The 13,896-nt window shown below is 37.4% G+C and overlaps 1 protein-coding gene across 50 annotated transcripts in view; it reads right to left on the reverse strand.

Moving 5' to 3' along the window:
* The window catches only part of PTK2 (protein tyrosine kinase 2), a 356,961-nt gene that overhangs the window by 213,953 nt on the left and 129,112 nt on the right, over nt 1–13,896 (reverse strand). For all 50 annotated transcript variants that reach the window (XM_073999554.1, XM_073999553.1, XM_073999548.1 and 47 more), the window contains one exon: nt 4,389–4,476. In XM_073999554.1, the coding sequence (XP_073855655.1) occupies nt 4,389–4,476 (88 nt within the window). The remainder of the gene's footprint in view (nt 1–4,388; nt 4,477–13,896) is intronic.

The following is a 13,896-nucleotide window of genomic DNA, read 5'->3' on the forward strand; positions in this document are numbered from 1 at the left end:
GAAGGTTCTTACACACAATACTTACATAATGTTTCAGCTGCATTCTCAGATAAATATACTCTGGCTATAGAAAGCTGATGAGGACAATTACTGATTTATCTGCGCCCCATTTGCACGTGTGTTTAAATAGCAGAAAACTCTGGATTCCAAACTGATTTTGTAACTTTGGAATTAAACCCTTTCCCAAGTTTGGTGCTGCCTGTGTAGGACAATATATGGGTCACTCATAATAGTTCTGGAATTGCCAAGCATGTGGTAGGGCAGATTCTGCATTGAGGCTTTACCAGGAGAAGTCAAATATTTAATTACTTACCAAACCAGCAATAAAAACTCATACTATATTCAGAACTTTCTTGCCAGATCAGGGTAAAACTTAAAAATATGCTTTTTTTCCACACAAATGAAAATTATACATGTTATACACATGGCCTGTTTTAAACAACAGCATTTAATGCTGTTAATACCTTCCACATCTATGAACAGTTGTACCTCCCTGTTAATGAGGGATACATAAATTTGAAACTCAGTACATTTAACCTGTTGAAAGACATCTGCAACACCTCTAATTTCTTTCTTGTTACTGTAATATGCCTATAAGCATCCTTGTATATGTATGCATACATGTGTAAATCTTACTATTTCTTTTGAATAAATTCATAAAAGTAGAATTATTAGGTCCAATCATAGGAAACTGCCAAGGTTTCAACTGTTTTTCACTTACAGTAAAGATGGCAGTCAATAGGGTCACCCAACAAACTGGAGGACATGAACATATTCAAGGCTTTTGGTATACTGCCAATTCATTAATTTTGACAAATCATAGTATTTTGTTGTTGTTGCTGAGACAGGGTCTTGCGTGGGCCACCGCACCCAGTCAATCATAGTATTTTCTTTCTTCCTCCCTTCCCTTTTTATGATTTTGGTACCACCTTTAACTCCCTCCAATTACCATTACTTGAGCCTGAAACACTGGCATGGAAAAACGACGACATTGCCAGACACCAATGGGAAAGGAAAGTGACCATGACTATACTTTCTTTTAAAATGTATGTACTTGATAAACTATTATAAAAGGATACACAAAATGAAAGTGATTATTAGAATACAGAAAATTTAAGTAATGTTTTAGAAGTATTTTTTGAACTTTCTAAAAATGTGCCATGCCAAGCATGGTGGCTCATGTCTGTACTCCCAGCACTTTGGGAGGCCAGGGCAGAAGGACTGCTTGAGGACAGGAATTTGAGACCAGCTTGGGTAACATAGCAATACTCCCATCTCTACAAAAAATTTTTTAAAAATTAGCAAGGCATCATGGCATGCACCTATAGTCCCAACTACTCAGGAGGCTGAGGCAGGGGGATTGCTTGAGCCCAGAAGTTCAAGGCTGCAGTGAGGTATAATCATGCCACTGCACTCCAGACTGGGCAACAGAGCAAGACGCTGTCTCTATAAAAATAAAATAAAATTTAAAAACATATTAAAATGTACTCGATAACAGATTTTTAAAAATTAAAAAGACAAAAAGAGAAACTGTAGAAATGAATGACAGCAAAGAGTGGGGTGGAGGAGCTGAAAGGTTCTACAGAGTACACATAGGAAGGAAAAAGGAAAGCTATGTACCATCCCATAATGTGCAGCTCACACTTGTATGGTGACATGCAAATGGCAAATGCTGAATCCTCTAAGTCTGCTACTGTCTACAGACTGAAATTCAAAATGTCGCTGGGCAATTATATGGCAGACAATTTTATCTCATTTAATGAACATAATAGTCCTATAGGATAGTTATTCCATATCTTTATTTTAACATATAAAACAATTAAGCAGAAAGAGACTCAGAGGTACCTAAAATCACAGAGCTATTATACACAGAACAAGCACATGACTTTAAGCAAAATTTCATTAACACTTAACTATACTTAGTGAATGTCTTGATCAGAATTTTTTTTAGACCACTCTGACTGGATGGCAGTATCAAGGATAGACTGAATTTTTAAAAGGTTCATTACACTTAGCTTTCTCTTGGGTTTTATAAAAACCGCTGAACTGAATTCTATAGACTACCATAAGATATATCCTATTAGTAAAATAAAATCTGGGATACACTGGTATGTGCAGTACTCACTTTATCATATAGGAAAGTCTTCCAACAAAGAAAAAGTAGGACAACCTAGTAACAGTGTGAACAAGGAACAAAAAAGTTGCAGACTTTTAGGTTAGCCTAGAAATTATAAAAAGGAGTCACTTAGTCCTGTATTATGCATTCCAGAAATCAGTGTTACTAAAGTACCCATGTATGTCCTTGGTGGGTAGAATTTTTTTCCAAGAAATAATACCAATAGTGACACAGATCACATACCAAAAGAAAAATGCTAAATAAATGAGAGTTATTTAAACTCTCATTATCTCCTTAGGCAAAATATGAAGTTCAACAGACTGCTAAAGGATGAGATGTAACAGTACATCAGAACCAGTCTGTAAGCTGAACATTATTTTTGCAATGAGTAGGCTTCCAATAAGCTCAGCTGGAATCTGAAAATGCCTTCTTAATCTTCCCATTTTACCAACTTAAATTCCTCTCTTATTCAACTCTGTATTATCGTAAACCTTCAAAACTTGTCACCAATCCCTTACCTCAGGGGTCCCCAAACTCTGGGTCATGGATCAGTACCAGTTAGTAGCTTATTAGGAACCAGGCCACACAGCAGGAGGTGAGCTGTGGGCAAGCGAGCATTACCGCCTGAGCTCTGCCTCCTGTCAGATCAGCAGTGGCATTAGATTTTCACAGGAGCACAAACCCTGTTGTGAACTGCACATGCGAGGGATCTAGGTTGCGCATTCCTTATGAGAACCTAATGCCTGATGATCTGAGGTCGAACAGTTTCATCCCAAAATCATTCCCCTACACTCCATCCCCCTACACTCCAACGCCCAACACCCTGTGGCTCTGGTCTGTAGAAAAACTGTCCTCAAAACTGGTCGCAGGTGCCAAAAAGGTGTTAGGTAAAGCAGCAGTCCCCAACCTATCTCCTATGTGACGACTTCTTCACAGACAAGATGAAAACAGACACAACCCTGCAAACAGCTGGAAACTTCCTTAGCTTCTACTCTCTCAGCTTGAACCTTTTAAGTGGTAACATCTATCATTACCTCACACAGAAAAATATAGAACAACTTACCTTCTTACCTCCTTCTTTTGAATCTAATTCACCATTGCTCTTTCACGGCAGTAAGTGCCTAGACTTACATAATAAGCCTTTTTCTTCCTTATTTTCACATCCTGTTTTAGTTCAATCTCTGGGTCCTATCAAATCCATCCACTAAATTTGCGTATTATAATATACTTTCACTTTTATCTAATTTCTTGCCAGAATGATTGAAGAGCCTCTAAACATGCTTGCAATCCTTTAAAAATTTAATATATCCCTGATACTGCCATCTAATCACAGTGGTCTCAAAAACAACTCTGGTTAAGGCATTCACTAACTAAGGTTTTTAAATGGCTCCCAATATCTGCAGGAGAAAACCTAAACCCCTGTTTACACGATGTTTGTGGTCCCTCTCTCACCAAAATGTTATGAACTATTTTAGCTAAGACTGCACCACATTCTCTCTCTCCCCTCCGTGTTCTTGTCTAGAAAACACAACTCTTCTTTATTCTACAAAGTCGGAGACTACTCAAATGATGCTTTTCAGTGGAGCCATCTCAATACCAAATCTATACTAGGTCAGCAGACTCTTCTATGCACAGTCACATCATTCGTGCTTACTAACAGCAAAGGATCAAACATAACGTCACTGTTTACAGGAATCCTCCACTAGATTGAAGAATTTAAAGGTGTGGATTATGCGATTTATTTCTGCATTTCAGGTCCGGAATAGTTAGTTAATAAATATTTTTATTAAAGCAAAAAAAATTACCAAGTACATTTAATGACAAAATTATATGTACAAATGTCTTTTTGACGTTTATTAACATTTTTGGCCTTTTACCTTACATATATTTATTGTCTATCTGATGCCTTACGGAGTAAAAAGCAAAGCAAATCAATTTTATATGGGTATAGTCGGCTCTGCAACAATCTCTACCTATGACAAATTCGTTGATATTCAGGCATAATAATAGTATTTAAAGCTCAAGAAATGATTGTAGACTTACTGTCTCCATATAATAGAAGTTATCTTTTAAGATTTACTCAAGTATACAAAAGCTCACAAAGAACAAAAAAATTAATAATTCCATACTAGTTAAAATATTCTTATTGCCATTCAGCAACAAATTTCTATTCCTCCAAATGTTAGCTTTAATCAAATTTGAAAATAAAAATACGTAATAAATAGAATTCAAAGAAACAAACAAAAAAGTATATTAAAGCAGCCTCTAATACCTGTTGATAGAAGAAATTCAAAGTTGGCTTATCTTCAGTAAACTGGTTTAGAAATCCTTTTGGCAAATAACGAATTCTCAATTCATATCTAAAAATAATTCACAAAACAGAACAATTAGAAATTAGTCATTTTCTCAATTTATAGTCTACAATTACAATATTATTTTGAGTATAGCATTCCTAATTACTCTGAAAGATGATTTTAAATATAAGCTATAATCAATTAATCTTTAAATGTAATTTTTAAACATTTTAGCACGAAAAAAGAGCACGTATCATAGATGTGCTACAGCTCAGTGATTCAAGGAAACAGAGCCTTAAGAGGCCTCTTAAGGCCCAGAAGTCCTTCCAACCCCATGGGTCATTCTCCACCACTGCTCAGGGGAAGAACTGCCCTGATTTCTAACATCTTCCACGACTTCCCATGTCTAAATTTTTACCAGTGGATTGCACAGTATGTACTCTTACTTGCTCAGAAAGCTAAGCTTTAAGAATGGATAAAACAAACCAACATCACCAGAATGCTCTTTATCTTTCTCATTCTCTCTTTATGTGTATGTGTGGCTCTACCCATATGAACACTCTAAATGTCTTCTGGCAAACATATGTACACAATTCGGTTGCATATATACCTAGGAGCACTGGATAACAAATACATCCATTAGCTTTAGCAGATATTATCAAACAGCATGCCAAAGAGTTTGTAACAAGTCAAACTTCCACCAACACCATGGGGATGTTCCAGTTCCTCTATATCCTTTTCTCCACTTGGCATTTTCTAACTTTTTTGTTTTACTCACTCTGATTGGCATACTGTAATAGTGCATGGTGATTTTAATTGGCATTTCTTTGGTAAAAGTAATGAAAGTGAGTATTTTCACATACTTTTTGGTCATTTTGAATATCCCCTTTTGTGAAGTACCTGTTGAGTTTTTTATTTTTTCTGCCCAGGCTGGTCTTGAACCCCTGGTCTCAAGGGATCCTTCCACCTTGGCCTCCCAAAGTGCTGGGATTACAGGCGTGAGCCTCCACCCTTGGCCATGTTCAAGTTTTTGTCCTTGTTTTCCTACTAAATGGCCTACCTTTTCTCCTTCACCACCTACTGATTTGTAAGTGTTCTTTATATAGTCTAGATTTGAAGCCTTTACCTCCTATTGATTTGCAGGTGTTCTTTATATATTTTAGATTTGAGGCCTTTGTTAGACACAGTGAATATCCTCTCCCATTCTGTAGCTTAATGGTATTGTTTTTTTAACCACTCAACAAAATTTCAATGCAATCTTTTGAGGAAGCAAAGTTTGCTACACATATACAAGTTCTGCTAAGACTTATAAATGTCCACTTTATTAAAATACAAAATTGCCAAACAATTCGGTTCCATTTCACTTTTACTCTCAGAAAGAGTTCAATAACTTACTGTAGATATTCTACACTGGGTTATTATACAAGTATAACAGATTTCATTTATTTTCAACTTAGGATTTACCAGGCACATAACTACTTTATGTGCACTATTTCTCTCTCTTTTTTTGAGACAGGGTCTGGCTCTGTTGACCAGGCTGCAGTGCAGTGGCACAATCTCAGCTCACTGCAACCTCTGCCTCCCCGGGCTCAAGTGATCCTCCCACCTCAACCTCCTGAGTAGCTGGGGCTACATGCACCTGCCACCATGCCTGGCTAATTTTTGTATTTTTTGTAGAGCTGGGGTTTTGCCATGTTGCCCAGGCTGGTCTTGAACACCTGCGTTCAACAAATCCGCCTGCCTCAGCCTCCCAAAGTGCTGGGATGACAAGCGTGTGAGCCACCACATCTGGCCTGTGCACTATTTCTCTTAATCAATTTAATAATCAGAGAAGAAAGGTATAATTATTCACATTCTGCAGACTAAAAAAATGCTCAGCAAAAAATTATTAGTTCCAGGGTTATCAGTCATTGATTCAAACAGGTCCAAGGAGGCTCCCATTTTATTTATTTTTTTGGTGGCGGGAAGTTCCCATATTAAAGACAAGGAAACTGAGGTTCAAAATGAAACAATGGGCAGCCTGGCTCCAAATCCAGCATTCTGATGCTGCTGATGATTATCAACTAACATTTTCTGAATATTTAGGGTATGACAGGAATTGTGATAAGCATTTCACACAGAAGATTTCTTTTTAGAGAAGCACAAGGAACATAGGCTCTAGATAAAGATCACCTACGGGGGGCCATGTCACTTATTCACTGTCAGCTATCACTTCTCTGCGCCTCAATTTCCTTATAAGGATGTTACAAGTAAATAAGTCAGTAGACACAAAACACCCAGAACAGTCACTGGCATATCATAATAAATGGTTTCTAAGGTTTATCATTAGTAATAACTCGATAACTGTTTATTCCAGCACAGATCATGTCTCACATAGAGTTGGAGGTGCTGGAAATTCAACAGTGAATAACAGGCAAAGTGCTAGGTCTCAAAAAGTCTGCATTTTTGTGGCAGAAGTCAGACAGCAAATACACAAATATATGTGAGATGGCAGTCAACGTCATAAAAAAAAATCAAAGTAAGGGGAATAACAAATGATTATTTTTTTATAAAGGATAGTCAATGATGGACACTCTGATATGATATCTGAGCAAAGATCTAAACAAAGGAGATGAGGAAGGGCGTTATACAGTTATGTGCAGAGAAAAAGTGTTCTAATCAGGTGGAACAGACTATGTAAAGGCCCTGCTGCTGGAGGATGCTTGGGAAGACAAGTGTAGCTGGGACAGCCTGCATGAGGGCAGTGAGTAGAAATGAAGCTTCACACAGACCCTTACAAGTCATGATAGCAGGGTTCTTTCTCAATGAGAAAGGAAGTCAAGGGCATGCTGTGCACAGAGAAGTGACATCACAGGATTTTCATTTTTCATGATTAGGGTATATACCATGCAGAACAGACAATGGGGACCAAAGGAAGAAGTAGGGAGACTAGGAGGAGACAGCAAGATTCTGGGTGAGAAATAATAGCAGGTTAATATTCACCTTATGTTCACAGATTGGCAAGACAATTTTAGGGAATTACATAATCTTCCCTAGATCCCACAGCTATTTAGAGGTAGGCATGGGATTCCTCTCCAGCAAGAACATGAATATTTAAAGGCACAATGAAACGAGGAGAAGGCACCTATGTCTTAAAAACAGAAAGGAACTTAACTCAAGCCTGCTTATGTGAAGTTAGACAAGGCCTTTAGATCATGTTAAGAATTTTGATGGGAGCTAAACGACAAGAACACATCCACATAAAGCAGGAAATAAGACACTGGGGACTAACAAGAGTGGTAGATGGGGAGGAGGGAGAGGATCAGAAAAAATACCTGGTTGATGAAATAATCTGTAAACCAAACCCCTGTGACATGCAGTTTACCTATGTAACAAATCTGCCCATGTACCCTTGAACCTAAAATGAAAGTTAAAAAGAACTTTGTTCCCTGCTTCGACACACTACAGTCTAGCAAATTTCACACAAAACCCTACTGAAACTTTCCTCAGTCCTTAAACTGCAATGTCTGACACCATGTTCTCGTGCCCCACTAGAGCTGACATCCCTACTCTACTCTCTTACACAAAACTCATCATTTTCTTTACACGTCTGTTTGCCATTTTAAGAGTCTAGTTGCATCCTGACACATACTTCCACTTCTCTGCTATATGCCTCTCCATGGATTCCCAACAGCAGCTAAATACTATGCCCTAAATAAAATCATTCTTCTGTTCCTACTCTTAGGCAATATGTTCTTATTCATGCCATTGTCATCTAGCTTCCTCAGTCTTACCACCAAATATGAGCACTAAGACACCCAAAAGTAACCAACTGAGGATAAGGAGGAAGACAGTATGTTTTTGAAAAGCTGAGTTAGATTAAGAATATGATAGTCCTGATACTGAGAAGGGTTAGCTAGCTAGTCTGTCTTTAGTGAAGTAAACAAAGCATTAACTTCACACAACACAGATGCCCTCATAAAAAAAACTGTGGTGTGAACAGTCTGTTCTTACAATAGACTTCCAATTTTTTTTAAAAAAGGGAAGAATGGAAAGAGAAATTTATCATTTAGCAACAATTATAGTAATAATCACTGCAAGACAGAATCATCAATGAATGCTAAGATTAGTGGGTGAAAATGAGAAACAGAATGTTGCAGTATCGACGTATCTTCCCAGAAGATATTTCTTAATTATAAAGGGGAAACAGTAACCTTGTAGTGGAGAAACCTGGCTTCCATTATCTTAACCAAATGATCCAAGTTAGAACCACCTGTAAATTGAGTTGTGTCATCATTATGGACTTCCTGATACAATGCAACGAGAAAGGTAGGACATCTTGACTGTGGCAGTTTTGCCAAACACGCATAACCTTAATCATAAAAAACAATATCAAACTCAAATTGAAGAACACAAATAACCAGTGAGTATTCTTCAAAAATGTAAAGGTCATAATGACACAAATTAAGGAATTGTCTCAGATTAGAGAAGACTTAAGGAGACATGACCATAATGTGGTGTTCTGAATTGGTCCTGAACCAGAAAAGGAACGGTAAGTGGAATAATTGGGAAATGTGAAAAAGTCATATAGATTTGTTACTAGGACTGCATCAATGTTAATCTCCTGGTTTTACTAGCTTTATTATATAAGATTTTAATATTTAAGGAAACTGGCTGAAGGGTACATAGGATTTCTGTGTACTATTTTGCAACTTTTGATATTATATTGAAAATTTTTAAATTCCCACAAATACAAGACTGACCCTTTTGTAGCTGTGGTGACAAACACCGCCCCCCCCAACACACACACACGCGCGCGCGCACACACACACACACACACACACACACACACACACAAAACCAGTTTTAAATCAGCTTGGTCAATAAATTCCAGTTGTACAGCCACAGACCAACTCGAAACTAATTTTAAAGCACCTTTAATCAATCAACTGATAACTTGCCTCAACGAACATGCATCTACAGGTCAACTGATTGGCAGCTCCTTCTTTAATTCAGCCAAACAGGAACTAACTCTAAAGAACATGCTTCTAAAGATGAACAGTCTAACTTGTGTAACCATGTGTCTAAAATTGATGCCAACACATTCCCACCTCTGAAAGTTGGCCAGCTTCTCAATTTCATACTTCCAAAAACCTTGTATAGTATCAGTAGTGTGTTCTCCTCAGGGACACTGACTGATCAGCACAGCTTTCCCTTAACAGCATAATGAAGCCACTTTTTTCCGATTTAGATAATGAATGATCATGATGTCAGATTTGGACAATACGTAAGTAGTAAAACTTTTTTTTAAAGCAAAAAAATGATTATGACAAAAATCAGGATATCAGTTACCTCCAGAAGCAAAGAATAGAGAATGAAATTGGGAATGGGCACACCTCTAATTTAATGGGCTACAATTCATTTCATACAAAGATAATAAATATGTTGCTGATAGGAAACACATAAACAAAGGGGGCACTACGTACTGTTAACAGAAAGTATAGATGAATATATTATAATCATGAACTTACACGTACTTAACAACATAGCCTTAAAATCATAAAGAATCACAAGACAGAATTACTAAAAAAAAAAAGTACATCAACAATTACAGTTGAATAGTTTCTTCTGAGATGAGCATGTAGCAAAATATATGTGTATAATATATACATTGAATACATTAAATGTCACTTTTCAAGCAAAGTATGAACAATATAATCTTCAAATAATATGACAATAAGCTTGAAAAAATGTACACAAACACACTCACCCTCTTTATAATAAGAGAACATACCTTTTTTTCAGAAGGAATGAAAATATCAACTAAGTACTAAGGCACAAAGAATCATCTCAACATAGTTAAAAAAGAGTCAACACCATAAAATTGTTATTCTTCCTATAATGCAACAAAATAAATCCATAACCAATAATCTTTTGTTTTATAAGCACATATGGTAGAAACCTAAACAACACACTTAATCCACCCCTTGGTTTCTTCCTAAAATCTTGAAACAAATATCAAAACACTGATTGATAATAAAACACTATCTAACAAAGTTGTGAGACACAGACAAAACTAAAATGACCATTTATAGTAAAATACATTTACTGGTAAACATGAATGAACGAAAACAAGTGAGCTAAGTGTTCAATTTAGAAATAAGTGGTAAACAGAAATAATAAAATATAACCTTCATAATAGGAATATATTATAGAGTAAGAATTAACTTAGTAAAGATGACACAAAGGCTTTGCAGAGAAGACATTAGAAGGCATCCGAGACAAAGGACACAGATGTTACAGACAAAATCCAGATGAGGGGAACCTGTAGGACAAGTAACACAGCTTCCTTCACAAACTGCAAGTAAAGGGGAGAACTGAATGAAGATGCTATAGACTACAAAAGACTGAAAAGACAAAGGGCACACCTAATTTGGATCCTAATTCAAATAATTTATCTTTAAAAATTTTGTCATGATATTTAATAAACAAGTCAAACTTTGAATACTGATGGGATAGTTTATGAAATTAAGAATAATTTTTGGAGATTTTTAAACAATTTTTGGTTATATTTTAGAGCAGTAGCTCTGAACCTTGAGATTCTGCCCCCTTCCTGTTTCCCCTAGGAGACAACTGGCAGTAACTGGACATACTTTTGCTTATTACAACTAAAGAGGGTGGGGTGGTGGGCTCCTATCATTTAGTGGGTAGAAGCCATACAACATATATATACAAAAGCTCCCCACAACATAGAATTATCTGGCCAAAATTTTAATCCATGATTAAAATTTAAAAAACAACAAAGAAAAGCATGTTGTCATGTTATGGACAGACCATTTTGAAGTCTAAACTATTTCCATGAATTTATAACTTTGTCACCAAAAAGGAGTGGATGCACTGCTCATAAAAAATCTGAAAACAAAAATTTCTAACATTTCAAGATTTCTCCACTAAATAAAAAAATCTGATGTTAAAATATGAAAATATATTTCAAAATCAATTATATTGAAAGGAATGATCATGGAATATGGAAATTCACTGACCAAATTTCAACAAGGGTTTACATAATTGGTGACTGGTAATGAAAAATCAGTATCATGATAAAGCACACACAGACAGTGGTATCCCTTCTATTTAATTATGCATATCTTTGTCAAGAATACTTTTTGCTATGACAACCATTAAAAGCAATAACAAAATAAATAAAACCTGAAATAAGACCTTTGAATCAGAAGTGGGGCATGGTGGCTCATGCCTGTAATCTCAGCACTTTAGGAGACAAAGGCAGGAGGAGTGCTTGAGCCCAGGAGTTTGAGATCAGCCTGGGCAACATAACAAGACCTTGTCTCTACTAAAAATAACATAACATAACATAACATAACATAACATAACATAACATAACATAACATAACATAAATAACATAACATCAGCCGACCGTGATGGCATGTGCCTATGATCCCAGCTACTTAGGAGGCTGGGGTGGGAGGATGGCTTGAGCCAACGAGGTTAAGGCTGCAGTGAGTCATGATTGCACCACTGCACTCCAGGTTGGATGACAAAGACAGACCCTGTCTCCCCTCTCCTCTGCCAAAAAAAGACCTTTGAATTAGTGTAGTCAAAACTATAAACACTGATCCCAGTGGCTAAGGCAGAAAGACCATATGAGGCCAGGAGTTGGAGTCCAGCCTGGGCAACACAATGAGACTTGTCTGTACAAAAAAATTATTTTAAAAATTAGTTGAGTGTGATGGCAAACACCTCTAGTCCTAGGTAACTGGGAGGCTGAGGAAGGAGGACTACTTGAACCCAGGAATTCAAGGCTAAAGCGAGCTATGATGGTACCACTGCACTCCAGCCTGTGTAACAGGGCAAGACCTTGTCTCAAAACAACTATTTAACCAAGACTTTCTTTAAAAAATAAACCATACTAGGCCGAGGGCAGTGGCTCACACCTATCATCCCAGCACTTTGGGAGGCCAAGGCGGGCGGATCACGAGGTCAGGAGATCAAGACCATCCTGGCCAACATGGTGAAACCCCATCTCTACTAAAATACAAAAAAATTAGCCAGGTGTGGTGGTGTGAGGCTGTAGTCCCAGCTACTCAGTGATGCTATCTCAGATCACTGCAACTTCCACCTCCCAGGTTCAAGTGATTCTCCTGCCTCAGCCCCTCTAAGTAGCTGGGATTACAGGCGTGCACCACCACGCCTGGCTAATTTTTGTGTTTTTGGTACTGATGGGGTTTCACCATGTTGGCCAGGCTGGTCTTGAACTCCCGGTCTCAAGTGATCCACCTGCCTCAGCCTTCCGAAGTGCTGGGATTACAGGTGTGAGCCACCGCACGTGGCCCACTGCATGCTTTTAAATTTTCTACTTTTATATATATTTTACAGCCTACATTATACAATCAATATGTTGACCATAAGTAAATAAAAAATTGATTAAAGATGAGAGACAACATAAGGCTGATAGGGAGACTTAACAATGTAAAACATGCAATATCTCCCCATGTTATCTCAAAATTTTAACTCAATTCCATTTTCAGTACTTTCGAGGAGGAGAGAACTCTTGGAGAAATAATAATTCACTAAAAACTAGGAACTTGGGGAAAGAAAAGAATTCAGAGAGGAGCCTTGCCATGATGCTACAAAGCCATGAGAAGATGAAAACAGAGAGGAAGGTAAGTGGGAGAGAAGAGAATCAGAAAACAGGAGGACACTGGAGGAGACAGAACAGGGGAAGAATTCAACTGTATAACCCAGGATTAAATTGTAATACTGGTGGGCAGGGCTTCCTCTTTCATTTTCTTATATATTGCTATGGCAACCCAGTACTGTACCAAATGCAGGCGGAAGGGAGGGAGAGCGAGCGAGTTAAGGTGAAGAATGTAAGATTTCAAAGGAAAGCAGGCATGCTGAATCAGTTGTTTTCAAAGGAAAGTATTCACCTTGGTATTGTCAGTATCTGGCACAGAAGCATTCAGTAAATGTTTAATAATAAATCAGTAAATTTGGTTTCTCAAATGCCAAAAAAGGCTTCTCTTAGATTTGGTCCTCAAATCCCTGAATTCGACATCTGAAAGGAATAGTGATATCCAATTAACTCAGTCAGAAGCCAAACAGATCACTCTATGTAGGTGATTTCAGACAATCAATATAATTTAAATTATAATTCACTTAATTATTTGAGTGAAAAACTTTACAGTTTAAATCTGTTGGAAATCTCCCAAAGTTTCATATCTTTTACTGTATTATAAACTAGATCTGGTAGCATAATTTAAACAGTTTTGCCTGACTCAAGCTCCTAACAAATACTACCTACTTAACTAGGCTCTCCCAGCATCCCAGAAATAGGTAAGCTCCCACCTGCCCCTGGACTGACTGGGAAAGCGCTGGGGACAGGCTGGGGCACACATGCACACTTCAGGAGTGATTTTCAAACGCAGCCTCAGACCCTAATGGTCAACACAAGTTCCCCTGGAGCCTGTGTGGGGATTGGGAAGAGC

The sequence above is a fragment of the Macaca fascicularis genome, chromosome 8 (genome assembly GCF_037993035.2).
Source record: "Macaca fascicularis isolate 582-1 chromosome 8, T2T-MFA8v1.1".
NCBI lineage: Eukaryota > Metazoa > Chordata > Mammalia > Primates > Cercopithecidae > Macaca > Macaca fascicularis.